This window comes from Periophthalmus magnuspinnatus, chromosome 18 (assembly GCF_009829125.3).
Source record: "Periophthalmus magnuspinnatus isolate fPerMag1 chromosome 18, fPerMag1.2.pri, whole genome shotgun sequence".
NCBI lineage: Eukaryota > Metazoa > Chordata > Actinopteri > Gobiiformes > Gobiidae > Periophthalmus > Periophthalmus magnuspinnatus.
Window position 1 is genome coordinate 17,772,502 of NC_047143.1, and position 13,911 is coordinate 17,786,412.

The 13,911-nt window shown below is 36.9% G+C and overlaps 1 protein-coding gene across 11 annotated transcripts in view; it reads right to left on the reverse strand.

The window, feature by feature from the left end:
* ablim2 (actin binding LIM protein family, member 2) overlaps window positions 1–13,911 on the reverse strand; it is a 72,928-nt gene that overhangs the window by 44,519 nt on the left and 14,498 nt on the right. For 9 of the 11 annotated variants that reach the window (XM_055229177.1, XM_055229174.1, XM_055229173.1 and 6 more), the window contains exon 1: window positions 8,926–9,106. The exons of the other annotated variants lie outside the window; for them this stretch is intronic. In XM_055229177.1, coding sequence (XP_055085152.1) covers window positions 8,926–8,941 — 16 coding nt within the window. In that variant the 5' untranslated portion in view covers window positions 8,942–9,106. Of the gene's footprint in view, window positions 1–8,925; window positions 9,107–13,911 lie in introns of those variants that run through there. 11 annotated transcript variants of the gene reach the window in all.

Here is a 13,911-nt window from a genome sequence, read left to right on the forward strand (position 1 = left end):
CTTGGATAAGTAGGTTTTGTCTGCACATTCTAGTGATATAATGATGTTTATCTTTGTTAGTGATCACGATTATAATAAATATCCCACAAACGATTATTGTGTACCCTTTTTATCATGCTAAACGATACTTATTGTCCCATCCCTGTTTGTAACATCATTCACATCACACATCACACATATGGATTTGGAATTGTTAGCTAAATCCAGCAATTTACAAAATACAAGTTTAAAATTGTGTGAGTTGCCAGGTTGATTATCTTTAAACCCTTCTTTTAGAATATGTAAATTGGACATCACGTGACCCAGAGGACCACACTATAGCAGCTTTATACTCCATGCCTTTCCGAGCAGCGAAGCATCAGCACCCCCTAAAAATAGTGTGTTGCCGCAACTCCTGGCGATCCCATGGTGCTTGGCATTCCTGGGGCGAACCATCTGCACAGACCGGAGGGGTGGGCACTGGATCAAACGCTCACATTACAACCACAGGGGACTGGAGTAACTAAGCTGTTGACCTTGGGGACTATCATACAAGTAAAAAAGTAAACAAATCAGATATGTTGTTCGAGATACATTAATATATTACATGTTAAAGCTGTATTTAGGTATTTTGTGTTGTGTGAATATTGCAATTAAAAAATAAAAAATGAAAAATAGGGCTGTGCATTTATGTTCAAAAATGTATACTAAAAAAAAAAAAAGAATTATGTATTTATTTTTTAAGAATAGCATTATGTGATAAATATATAATAGTATCATGTTTATCAGTAGTAAGTAAGAATTAACTTAAGTAATAAATACTTACTATTACTAAAGTAAGCCTACATGTACTTTAAATATTTCTCAAAAACACTACATTCTAGCAAAGGGACTTACTTTACCATTTAACCCTGTATCACTAAACCAATATGAGACTTCTAAAACTCTTATTGTCTGTGTAATCATTGTACAACACCTCTTTAAAAATACACTTGTGAAAATACCTCTGTAGTTCCCACAAACACCTGACCCTACATTTCACTAGCTATTTCTTCATTTCCTGTCCGCAAATATCTTATTCCATTATCTCAACCAACCCAGATGCCAAGAAATAGACTGTCCCTGCTTTAGACCACACCATCGAAAAAGACATTGCAGGTTTGGTGGGATTGTAAGTATTTATCACAGTTGTACACCAGAATGCATTTTTTGTCCAAACCAATTCAAAATGCAGGGATGATTTGCACATGAGGAACACATAGATGTAACAAAATAAAGGTGTTCTCATGCATTTGTATTAGTCTAATCATAACTATTCTGCAATTTAGACAAGTTTTGGCCTTCTGTTAACATTATGCTTTCTCTACCTATGTCATATGTGCTACCCTTCTCCAACGACAAAGTAAATTATGGTAAATGGTAACATTTTTACATGGTGCTTTTCCACCTTCAAGGCACTCAAAGCGCTTTTACATCACACACAGATTCATACATCAGTGACAATGGGAGCGAGGTGGGATAAGTGTTTTGCTCAAGGACACAACAACAGTATTCTGGGAGCTGGAATCTCACCGCCAACCTCTGGGTGAGTGGATCTGATCATGTTTACGTTGAAAGTGAGATTCGAAATCCACCTGTGCACATATTCTTTCATTTTTGACCAGAGCAGTATTTCATCTTTGCCCGCCAAAATCACGTGGCTACAGAAAGCTGACCTTTGACCCTGTAGGCAAACGATACCACAGCGCCCTTGTTGGCACGAAATGTTAAAAGTAAACCACATGTCGCCTGCAAAGGAGTTCATACTGGGGATACTACAGTTGGAGCATAAAGGCTCTGTCTTAAAAACATGAAAAACAGAACTACTTCATTTTAAACAATTTGCAATGGTCAGAGTTATTCCTTACTTACCTCATGCATCCCGAACATCCTAATTATTCACCGTGATGATTTTATAAGTGCTTTTCACAACTCTCAGAGACCACTGTGTAGTTTTGCCGTCATGGTAATTAAATGCTTCAGAATTAGATGCAGACAGTACATTGCAGACATATTTGGACATCAAGAGCTTAATCTATGTTGGGGCAAAGCTAACTTTGCTCAAATACATGGGTAAAAAATCAGGTAAATAACATGGAAACCGCAAAATGCATGTCTTTCTTGTTATCCTACAGCTACCATGCCATTACTGTGCAGTAGTGAAGTGCCTCCATCTTCCTCTAGTTCATTTTGATAATTTTTGTAGTGAAATATTAAATCACTTGGGGATGATGTAAAAATGCTACGTTTATGTAAAATGCTGCCTATAGACAGTCTCCCAGCCACTCAGAGCACAAAACTGTTAGCTTCATATCAGCACTAACTCTCTTTCCTCTGCTTATATATACAGTACTGTACAAACTAGTAGAAGTTATAGGAAAATTGTTTTTACAAGTGGAATTAATGCTAACCAAAATATAGTTAACTGAAACATGTTACAAGTTAGGGCATGAATTTTAAAGAAGAAAGTGGAAAAAGTGAGCTTGAATTGTTGTTAGCCAACAATTGTAAGAATTCAAATTGTAGCAAGAAACAACTAAAAGAATTTTTAGTGAGTTGTTGCTAAAATATGTCAAAATATGAATGAATATGTATGTATTTAGATATTGCAAATCATATTGAGGGAGCAAAGCTTTCGGGATCTTTCATCAGACCATCTCAAATAGATGGCAAAATTTCAAAACAGCCTCCCAAGCAGATTAAAGAGGAGGTATTACACTTAAATGGGGTATTAACTGTAAAACAGAACACATTTAGAACACTAAATTACCCAAACATGTATGGATGACATAACCTAAAACATAAAACCTATTCCGGCATGTTTTTGATGAGAAAAAAATAGTAGAAAGCTCCAAAAAGTCGATTTTGCATAATATCCCCTCTTGAAAGTAGAGGTAAGATCTTAAGCCCAAGCCCGAGTCCGAGCCCGACCCGAATTTCGGGCTGGGTCGGGCCTAAAATGTCAATCATTACGTTCGGGTCGGGTCGGGCCGGGCTTCTCTCTAGCTGACTTTTTAAAAATAAATATATGTTTATAAAAATGTATACTAAAACGATGTGTGGATACTAAACTTAGGAATACTTGTTATAAAAAAAATAATTTGGATAAAACAGAGAAGGCGCTATAAGGTAATTGCTATTTAACTACTAAACAGGAGCCGCAGAGTCAGAGTATACTCTGCGCACGTGAACGCCCCCTCTTCCCCTCCGCAAGTCCGCATCTATTTTGATCTGGTATCCCTGATATGGAGCAGCAAGAAGTAAAGGATAAACTAAAGACAGGGGAACTGAAAAGGCAAACACGCACCGGCAAGAGTGAGGTGTGGAAATGCTTCAAATTGATTGTTGAAAATGCTACAGAAACTTGCGTTGGCTTCGCTGAATGTAGTCAATGTGGCGCTTTGCTTTCATACGAGAGCAAAAAGACTGGCACCTCGACGCTGAGCAGGCATTTAAACAGCTGTACTGGCAAAAGTGATGATCGTCAAACATCTATATTATCATTTGTCCCAAAGACCGCACCTCTTCGCGCTAAGCAGGCCATCACAGACAAGTGCGTGGACTTTTGCTGTCAGGACCTTAGACCATTTTCAGTAGTTAGTGGCGAAGGTTTTTTATTAGTAGGCTTATTTTTACGCATGTTTAACTTTGTTTGGTTCTTTTTTTTTTTTTATTTATCCTCACAAAAAAAATATGAAATTTCGGGTTTGCTTCGGGCTCGGGCCTGCAAATCAAGTTAATTGGTCGGGCTCGGGCTGGGTCGGGCTTTAATACCCGCGGGCCTGGGTCGGGTCGGGCTGGATTTTTTAGGCCCGATCTTACCTCTACTTGAAAGACAACAAGACATGATTCATATCAGCATAGCATAATAAACCGGAAGTTCAGTTTTCAAACATGTATGCTAGCTGACACGTGGTAAGAATTATTAATATCTTAATATCCGCCCATTTGCCTTTCCTGGAGACGTGTTACCTAATAGAGTGACACAAATAGAGACAATCAGCTGTCTAGAGGAAGAGGAGGAGGAGGAAGAAGAAGGAGGAAGAGGTATTTTTGGCACTGATAATGAGATCGCCACTGACATCTGCAGTCATCTCAGGCCTGTCTAGGAACTGTTCAGTAATAAATGGATTGTATTACTTTAGCACAGTCAATGAACCAAAAGTGCATACTTCTTTTAGAGCCTGATCATGTAAATGACTAACTTTATATTTCCTTTAAGAGGTAACTGTAACTATTTGCTTCCCCGGAGAGTTCACACTTCAGTGTGATTGGTTAAATCCACTTGTCACACACTTAGAGCTGATACAAAGCAATAGGTGTGAGTGAGCAATAAGTGTCTGTATTTGAGCATAGAACTGCAATAGACAGAGAAGCACTGAATTACAAAACTTGCCAGACAATTTTGCCAAAGACTTACTTCAACCTCAACTAAGACATTAAATTGCAGGGACACTTTTGCACATTTCTGATATTCACTTTACTCCATAAGTTGCCATGGGCGACACCATAGTCATTCAGGTTGTATTATTTAGCATGGGGCTGCCGATCTTGACAGCAAATAAGTTCTATAATGACTACAAAGCCATTTTAAAGCTTCTATGAGAATCGATGCAGTGTTGACTTGTTGGTGCACAGGAACATTGAACAGTTTACATAAAACCTGACACCTACCTAAAACCTTACATCAACCTAATTGGTATATTTTTGAGCAGCAAAACTTTCCTCAAATCCTCCATTAAAATGAATAGAATTCCCTGCCTGTGATCCTGAATACACACTTCAATACTTTACAAAGATGTGAGTGAATCTCTCTGTTTTCAAAAGGCTGTGACTGATAGGTGGATTAGCCAATCAAGGACACACATCAGATTAGGTTTGTACATATCGGAAAAAAATTTAAGGAAAAAATATCACGTGGCTGAAAAACATTGTGGATTTCTGCAGAATCCATGGGCGAAGCACTAAAATAGGTGACCAATGAGCTCCTTTGTTTCATGCATCACTGACAAAAAAAAAAAAATCTGATTGCATGATCACATTTGACCTGGTTTGAGACAGAGGGGGTGGGGACCAGACTGATATCAATCTTTATAAATAATATAGCGGTGTCATTCAGGATTTGCCCGGCAATGGTATTCCTGCTTAACCGGAACTGCCACCACAGGAAGGGTGGTTTGGTAGCATTTAGAGGCAAAAGTGGGAGTGACCGAAAAAAGTCAATATATGATTTAAATTTGATCTAATTATTGTTATCAAATAAATTAAATGTCTTTTTTATATAGCCCAAAATCAGAACAGCATTCACCTCGCTGGTCTCCACAAAATTGTCTATTTAACCAATAGAAAGTTAGAAAAATCAAACAATCATTGGTCAATAAGAGACAAGCAGATTAACTACCATTCACATTATCAAGAGCATAAAAAATGTATTGTGCTATTTTCCAATTCTAACCAAGCTGATAAATAAAACAGTAAGTTACTGAGTTGTGTGGATTTGCAGGTCATTCTCACAGTGCCCACAGAAACAGCCTGAGTCATGAATAGCCACTCTCTGTAGAAAGCTTTGTGTCAGCTGTTTTCTCTGGAATATGCCTTGTAGGTTTGGCACCCGAGGGAGCTGGGCAGCCGGACTCCAACACACAGCATAGGAGAATCCAACACTTCTCCATTCCATAACAAGATGTGTGCAAAAAATGATGCTATATTGATTAAACTATAGACTCTCAAGAACAAGGTGGCTTTCAGGTGACATTGGTGAAAACAGAATTCATGTGTTTACGTACATCCAATCACATGGATGGATAGATGGATGGATGGAAGAATGAACTCTTTGTTTTGGGCTAATGGAGGCTAGTTAAGGTGTAGTTATTATTAATCTTACATATTAAATATAAAAAACAACAGCCAAAACATCTAAATGTAAATGATATTGTAACTTATTTAAAGCCAAATTACATAACATTTTAGCCAAAAAGGACTAAAATGAAAAACATTGTTGTTGTATTTTAGGATTTTTTTTTGTTTTTTTTAATTGTTTTTATTATACTTAAAAAACAAAAAACATGCATCCTTACTATGAACAGGCTTGCATCTCCACAAACCTGACTCTTATTTGTGCTTGAGGAGGGCCACCTCCTGTTTGTTTCCATGGAAATGCTGTTCCTTTGGCTACAATTTACCACAGTGTGACAAAAAAATGTATCTATCTCATTGGAGAATGTTCCAAAGTATGTTTTTCATGTAATCATGCAGGTGATGTGCCACCTCCAGAAAGTTACTGTATCTCAAATTCACCATCTCATAAGAAATAATTAAGCTTGATAATAGAAGAATTATATTAAATTTCATTGTAAAAAAAATAAGTCCCATAAGAAAAGAAGTTAAAACCTCTTAAAAAAGGGTTATTATAATGTTTTATAGCAACATACAGTATAATATTTCTCTACTAATAACCAATTAATAAATAATTAATAAATAACTAATATTGCCAAAGTCCAATAGAAGTCCCTTTTCTTCTTGCCAGAGTACTAAATCTATCACCTGTCCACTAACATACCAAGATTTACACTTTTACCAATGACTTGACAAGTGCGCTCCACTGCCTAAAAGGTCATTTTAGGATGCATTTGAGGTATGTAACATGCACATATGTACAAGTCGGTTTTCCTTTGCAGTTATTTACTACCCAAATGGTTACACTGATTCCTATGAAGATATTAATATAGGTCTATGTGTTTTTAATAGGCAGTGGCCACATAGCACTGTTCAGCAGCATGTCTGGAATAGTGCCGGGCGTCGGTGTGACTGCTGAACACTGGCCAGTCATTACATCACAGTCCCAGGATACACTGTCCTTGGATACAGCGGGACATAGCCTAGAGGAGAGCGTGGTGGAGGGGAGGCTAGCAAATGGTTAATATGACTTGAATTCAGAATATATATTACATTCACCTGGTTTTGAGCAGTGGTGAAAATAGTACTCAAAAGTTGTACTCAAGTAAAAGTATAGTCACATGGCTAAAAATATACTCAATTACAATCACAAGTACATGATTAAAATTGACTCAATTACAGTAATGTCAGTATGTGTATGTAAGTTTTGACTGGTTTGTTTTGTTAGGTGAAATGTCTTGCCCAAGGACACAACACTAGCCAGAACTGGGACCATTAATCAGTAGGAGTAAGCTCTGCCTTTGAGTAACTGTTCAAGATCATTTCAAGAAAAAAATAAATCTGCGGTTATTGCAATGCCCTTACTCCCTCAAAAGCAATATACTGAAATTCAGTAACATTTTGAAACAAGGCCCATCCATAATCTAAACCAGTCTAAACTGCTCAAGAGGTATTTGTGCAGTGTATGTGCTGTCAGCTCTATCATACCATAGTGTATCTTAGAATTTCAATAAATGACAAATCTACCTATTTATATATTGTATAAATGGAACAAAGAAGGGAACACAGATAAATCAACAAATCCCCTGTTGGCATGGGTTTTGTGGTATGTCTACTTGTACTGAAACACGTGGCTAATGTGTGTGTGTTTGTGTGTGTAGGTGGGTGTGTCGCTAGAGTCACTTCACCGCAAAAGACTTTGTCACATTGCACTGGTTGCGTTTGCACGTAACCATGGATGCAAAACACAGTTACAACTCGGCATTCTAAAGCCCTCAGACAACTATATACACTGAATTGTCTTTTACAGGCTCGTAAAGGGCGAGACGACAGGAAATATGTGTGGAGTGTTAAAATGACTAAACAATGGCCCAAGAGTCAACAAAAAAAAATGAAGAAAGAATATCAACGGGCAATTTTTATAGCTAAAATCTTATAGTAAATTATACAAACTATTAGCAAACTGTATTAATCTTAAATTCTAGTAAGGTGGTATTGTGAATTTTTATGAAGTTTTCAATAAATTGTTGGAATTCAAATCATTTTGGTACAAACTTTGATGGGGTCGATGCGCATCCCTGATGGAAACATAGAAAACAATATATATCAATCACAATATTAAATTTCACAGTACGATTGCTTCAAATGCAACTAATAGCTTTCTTCCCCATATTTTGCCAAGGTGCATTATACATGTTAGCAATAGCAAACAAGTAAGAAAACATATAATGAATATTAAAACTGTGCTACATATAGCTCTTGCAACTCTCTACAAGGTCACCCTGCTTTGACACAACAATCTCTTGCTGGTCATTCTATGAAGTTGTACAAGATAAAAGCAACAGAAGTATGAATCACAAGCTGATTACAAGTCAAAACATACGCCAAGGCATCAATGACCTTATTATGAAATGCAAGGCTACTGGCTGGAGGAACATCACAGTGATTTCTCCTCAACCCTGGCCCAAATGGCTGAGCTCCCACTGGCAGACGAGAGGGCAGTTGACCAAAACAACAGCGATGTTGCCAGGGATGCTGCTTTCAGACTGTCTTCTGCTATACGACTACCAATCACACTATGCTAAGCTTCAAGTCTTTAGCATTGCATAATAGACAGGTTAGCGATTGCACAATACATCAGAATCATTTTAAGTTGGAGCAATTAGCAAACTACAAAAGCAGCAATTATTTAGATAACAGTATGTAAAAAAAAAAAAAAATCCTGTCTTTTTATTGAAAAATCTTGCTGTACCTGTAGTTTAGACCTCTACAAGCATGTATTAGTTTATCAGTTCATATTTCAGTCTTCCCCGAAATGTTAACACTCCTGGAGTTGTTTACGATGTGCACTCTGAGCAGAATTTTACTTTTTAAACATATATATTGCAAATCTAACCTGTGCAGCCTTACTCCAGGTTACAATGATATGAAAAACAATATGACAAAATTGATTAGCTAATTGAAATCTTGGTAAAAAGTGATTGGAAAAAAATATGAATGAAAATGAGTTACCTTTCTCTTCAGGCATTGTTTCGTTTGTTATCTGTACTATTAAATGCAGGTATATTTGAAGATTTAAAGCCGTAGTATCCGGTCAGTTCAGTAGCGTGTGGGTGAATTGCGACACATCCTCCTCTGTAGGCTCTGGTGTAATAATAACTCAGGCAGGAGTGAGCGCTCTGTCCGACACTATCTGTGGAATGGGCCCAGGTCATATGACTCCAAAGTGCCTGCCTCTCTTTGGTATATTTAGAAGCATGTAGAAGCACTCCTCCTGTTATGTGTCACTAGGTGTGTCTCTTTGGCCCCTCCCACTCCTATACTCCATACAGTGATAACCAACTCAGGCAAGCACTAACCAAGATTACTCTAATCTGAGCAGCGCTTCTAATCCCAGATTATGTTTAATCTGATGTTTGAATAATTGAACACTGGCTGGGAATTGAGCAAATGGAGGTTCATACGAATGAGAAATAGAATTATTTCAATTTAAAGTAAGGGTTACGCAATAAGCTCCCCCAAAAAACTGAAACAAAAAAAATTCAATTTTATAGAACCCAGATCTATATATATATATATATATATATATATATATATATATATATATATATATATATATATATATATATATATATATATATATATATATATATATATATATATATATATATATATATATATATATATATATATATATATATATATATATTCTTTTTTATCTGCCATAAAGAGGTAACTAAAGCCATCTGCTGCATGAGTTCACACTTGACTGTGACTGGTTAAATCCACCTGTCACTAACTCGGAGCATGACAGATGCTGACCAATTGGAGGAGCTCAGTGGGGAAAAATCTTTGATCTTGAAAAATAAAATTACAAAATGACAATATCACCAAAACAGCATATCGTCAAAGGATCATATCAGAGTTCATTAAAAATACTACATATTTTTATTCATGCCAATTTTTGAATCTGCTCCAGTTCCTGTTCAGGGTTACTATAGACAGTTGGATTGGGCATTGCAGATATCACTTTTTGCCTGAAAAGTACATACAGAAACATTAAAACAGTATACTGCTTATGTATTTGTGTGTGGTTAGGCATATCACTGCACATCATCATGCTAACGCTTGGCACGTTAGAATGTTCTTTACACTAGCCTATGTAAACCTATAGGTATTCTGGCTTCAACTGCCTGACATTTCTCACATAGCAACCTCATAAAACTTCAACCAACTAAACCTGACATATGGAGAGGTCTTGTCATGCAGGCATGGCTTCGAACTATAACCCCAAGTGAACGCTAACACAGACCGCCATTTGCAGTTTACACATTATGCAACCTGTCATCTCACTCTGATTAAAGGGACATCCACCTGCATTTAACCAAGCCCCAGGTGTCATTACCATTCAGCTTCTGTTGACAACTTTATAATCAATGCCAGTATAAGTATGGCTTTTCACAAACTGTTTACACACAGTTTAGGTTACAGTGAGCTTTGTGACTCTGGAGGTAACTTAAAGTGCATATGAGAGGTTTTCATATTTTTCTAATTATTACTTGGTTTGGTGTTATAGTGTCAAGTGACAGTTTGTAGAAAAGAATAAAAAAGAATAGTACAAAATACAGTAAGTAGTACTTTTTAGAACCCAAAATAGAATACCTGTACCTATGTCATCGGCACCACAAAATCCATCCAAAATACATAGAGTATTTACAAGCAAGGATCAGTTTTTCTACCAGTTTAAACATTTACAACAAAATAATAGTGTTGTCAACTATTTTTAGAGCTTTGGCCATTTACAGTATGGTTGCTAGGTGACAGAAATGGAATTACCTCTACGTATGTCACATCTCCTGCCTATGTCTAATCAGAAAGTGAAATTATAAACTATAACTTAAATCTTAATATAACTAAGGTTTAGTGAATTGTAGTCATATGCACTTTAAATGAGAATTTGACAAATGATATGCCACAAACTCACATTAACTTTCCTCTGGTAGCTGAACCTTCCATTTACACCGCAGTGCTGGTTGGCAGGGGTCACTGTTCCTACTGCATCTCACGGCAACAACAGCACGAAAGCCACACAAGAATGAAGCATGAAGTAAGTGTCAAATACTTCGAAAGGGCAACTTAAACTAAGCTATGAAATCAATCTATCAGTGGATTTAATGGATATAGAAATGCATTATGAAACTATTCATCTTATAGTGTGTGACATTTGAATTGCTCATCGTTGTAAAATGAGCAATGCAAATTGTACGGATAGTGAACTATGTGAAAGGTGTTGGATGCTGTTGTTGGTATTCTAAGACCAGCTTTAAGGCTCAACATTGATTAAAGCAGATATATAATCAATAGACCAAAGGTAGTAACACATTCCCTAGTAACACATTCCCAGCGGAGGTTATTACAGCCCAGTAAATAAGCACTCCTTTAAAAAGGCAAGGTGTGGGGTGAAAAAAACTCTATGAAATGAAATTGATTTACTACTGTATCAGATGCCTGTAAAAATGCCTGGTATCGGTGCTTAGTATCAGAAACTGGCATTGGAAAAAGTGGTATCGGTGCCCTAGTTTAAGCCATACTGTGGAATATTCTAGACCCCCCCCCAACCCACCAGAAAAGTTGCACAGTACAAGAAGAAACAATAAACATTATATAATTTGATTCCCAAGGGACCATGAGAAGTGTCTGTGTATGTCCTGAGGTAGCAGATTTTAACAAAACAGCTATTTCAATTTGAACTCTCAATACATCAAGAAATAATACAGTTATACAGTAATACATCATAATACATAATACTGTTTTAAACGCCTTCCAAACGCCCAAGTCCTATGGCGTGTCTGGTAAGGACTTCTAATGACCACGCACTCAACCTCAAGCTCTGAATATTGTATATAAACAATGATGTCATTCTTCTTCCTTCAGCTAGCGTAAGGTCACCTCGGGCTAATAGACCTCATCTCTTTTTTTTGGGCCCCCACCGAACAATGGACACTTCCACAGCACTGAAGTGAGCTGGAAGATTCATTAGGAACAGGGCCAGGCATTGAGAGCCAACCGAAATAACAAGCAGGGAACATAATAACTGTCGATGTCACCGCATTACCCAATTCTATTCAACGCAGGGTACGGAGATGTGAGGGAATTGGCACCAGCTAGCATAAGGCGGCGATTGGGCCCTTTGAATTGAGAGGTAGGGGTATGGCTAACTTACATGGCAGTAAATTTTATTTAATTCATTACATGAGCAGGAATATTATATAGATCTCTTGTGCTTGTGTCTGTGATATCTATCTGTGACACCTGTGGATGATGTTATAATTTGCACATTTTAAATCATAATATTCAGCTGAAACAATAATAAAAGAAACAAGGCCGCTGACTTTTGAGTTAGAAAACTGCGGTGCCCGATGGGAGCTGATGTCACTGTAAACGTCATCACAACAAAGAGCTCGCACCACCGATGAATAGCTGGAGATTACGCTCTAGTGTGCAGCAGATTTTTGTCTCATTTCTATCAAAATGACTAGGCAGTGCTGTCAAATCCTGTGCGTATCACTGATTTAGAAAATAAAATAGGAGAACGAAGTAAGAAGAAAACAGTAGGTGTATGCAGGTGGTGGTGAAAACAGAGGGTGAATGGCAATATGGCATATTGAAAATAAGCGATTAAAGATTGCTCAAACATGCACGAATCACTCCAAATATAACTTTGGGTGAGTAAATGGTGAGGGGAAACAACTATAACCTGGTTAAAAGCTTTAAAGATTTAGGTCTGCTTTAAACAGTTTATATTTCATAAATTCACCAATAATTCAGAACCACAGTCAAATATTAAGAGGATTCATCCAAAAATTTAATCAGTCTTGATCTATTGTACTCTGTGGTTTCCAACGTTTTTTTTATCTTATTTAATACACCACAATGCACCATTAGTTGCACGAAGCACATCAAGACAGTACTCGATTTCTTACCATGTTCGCTGTAGCATATCCTCATCAGTAGTTGCAATTACATCAATTATGTTTTGTTTTAGTTCAGTAATCATTCTCATATCTTTATTCAATACATAATATCTTTAACATAGTCTCATAGAAAGGAATCCAAAGGGGTGATTTCTGTTGAACATGGTGTCCATACAATTGATCCAACGGTTTGAGTAACTCAAGAAAAATGTAATGTGACTGACATGTTTTATAACCACTGAGTACAATAGAAGGTGGAATTATGAACCTCAATGTTATAGTTATAAAGTAAACTATATATGCAGTTTGTGTTTTTAACAATATTGTACATCAAGAATACTGTTTGGGGGATAATTCTGCTTTATGTTTTAGTTTCAATATTATATTTCTTGTCTATATTTACTTCAGAAATATATCGCAGTTCAAAATTTGTTATCGTGACAGGCTTAAATGAGTCTCAGTTTTGATGCTGAAATCCAGTTGTTTTAAACCTTATATGACACTATCTCATCTGAATTGTCACTACCTAAACCTCAGCACCTGCAGCCAATCATTAATCAGTGCTAGTGCAGCCTCTGCTGCTCAGTGAGTGAACTCTGGATGTTCTGAGTTTTCACATGAGGCATGGCATGTCCTGAGAATGAGAAAAAAAACTTGGATGTGTCCTTTATATGCAGCTTAAGGCACTGGCAACTCAGTATAACCATTTTAAACCAGTATGAGTGCAAGCTACATCCTCTACCATTAATCTCCGTCAACGTGATGAATTGTAACAGCAACACAGTGGTCTCTTGCCCTCAACTAGACCAAATAAACAAAACTCTCAGCAGTTTCTGCAAGCTCACGGCTGAAATGGAGGAAAACAATCTTACACAGTCTTACCACGTTTGACTAATCACACACTAACTGTATGGTATTATAAAATGATCCAAACGGATTTTAAGGCCATTTAATAAATATTTGTGTTTAAATCCTGAGTCCTGACTCTTAAAATGCATTTCAATCATGTAACAAATTATGTTAC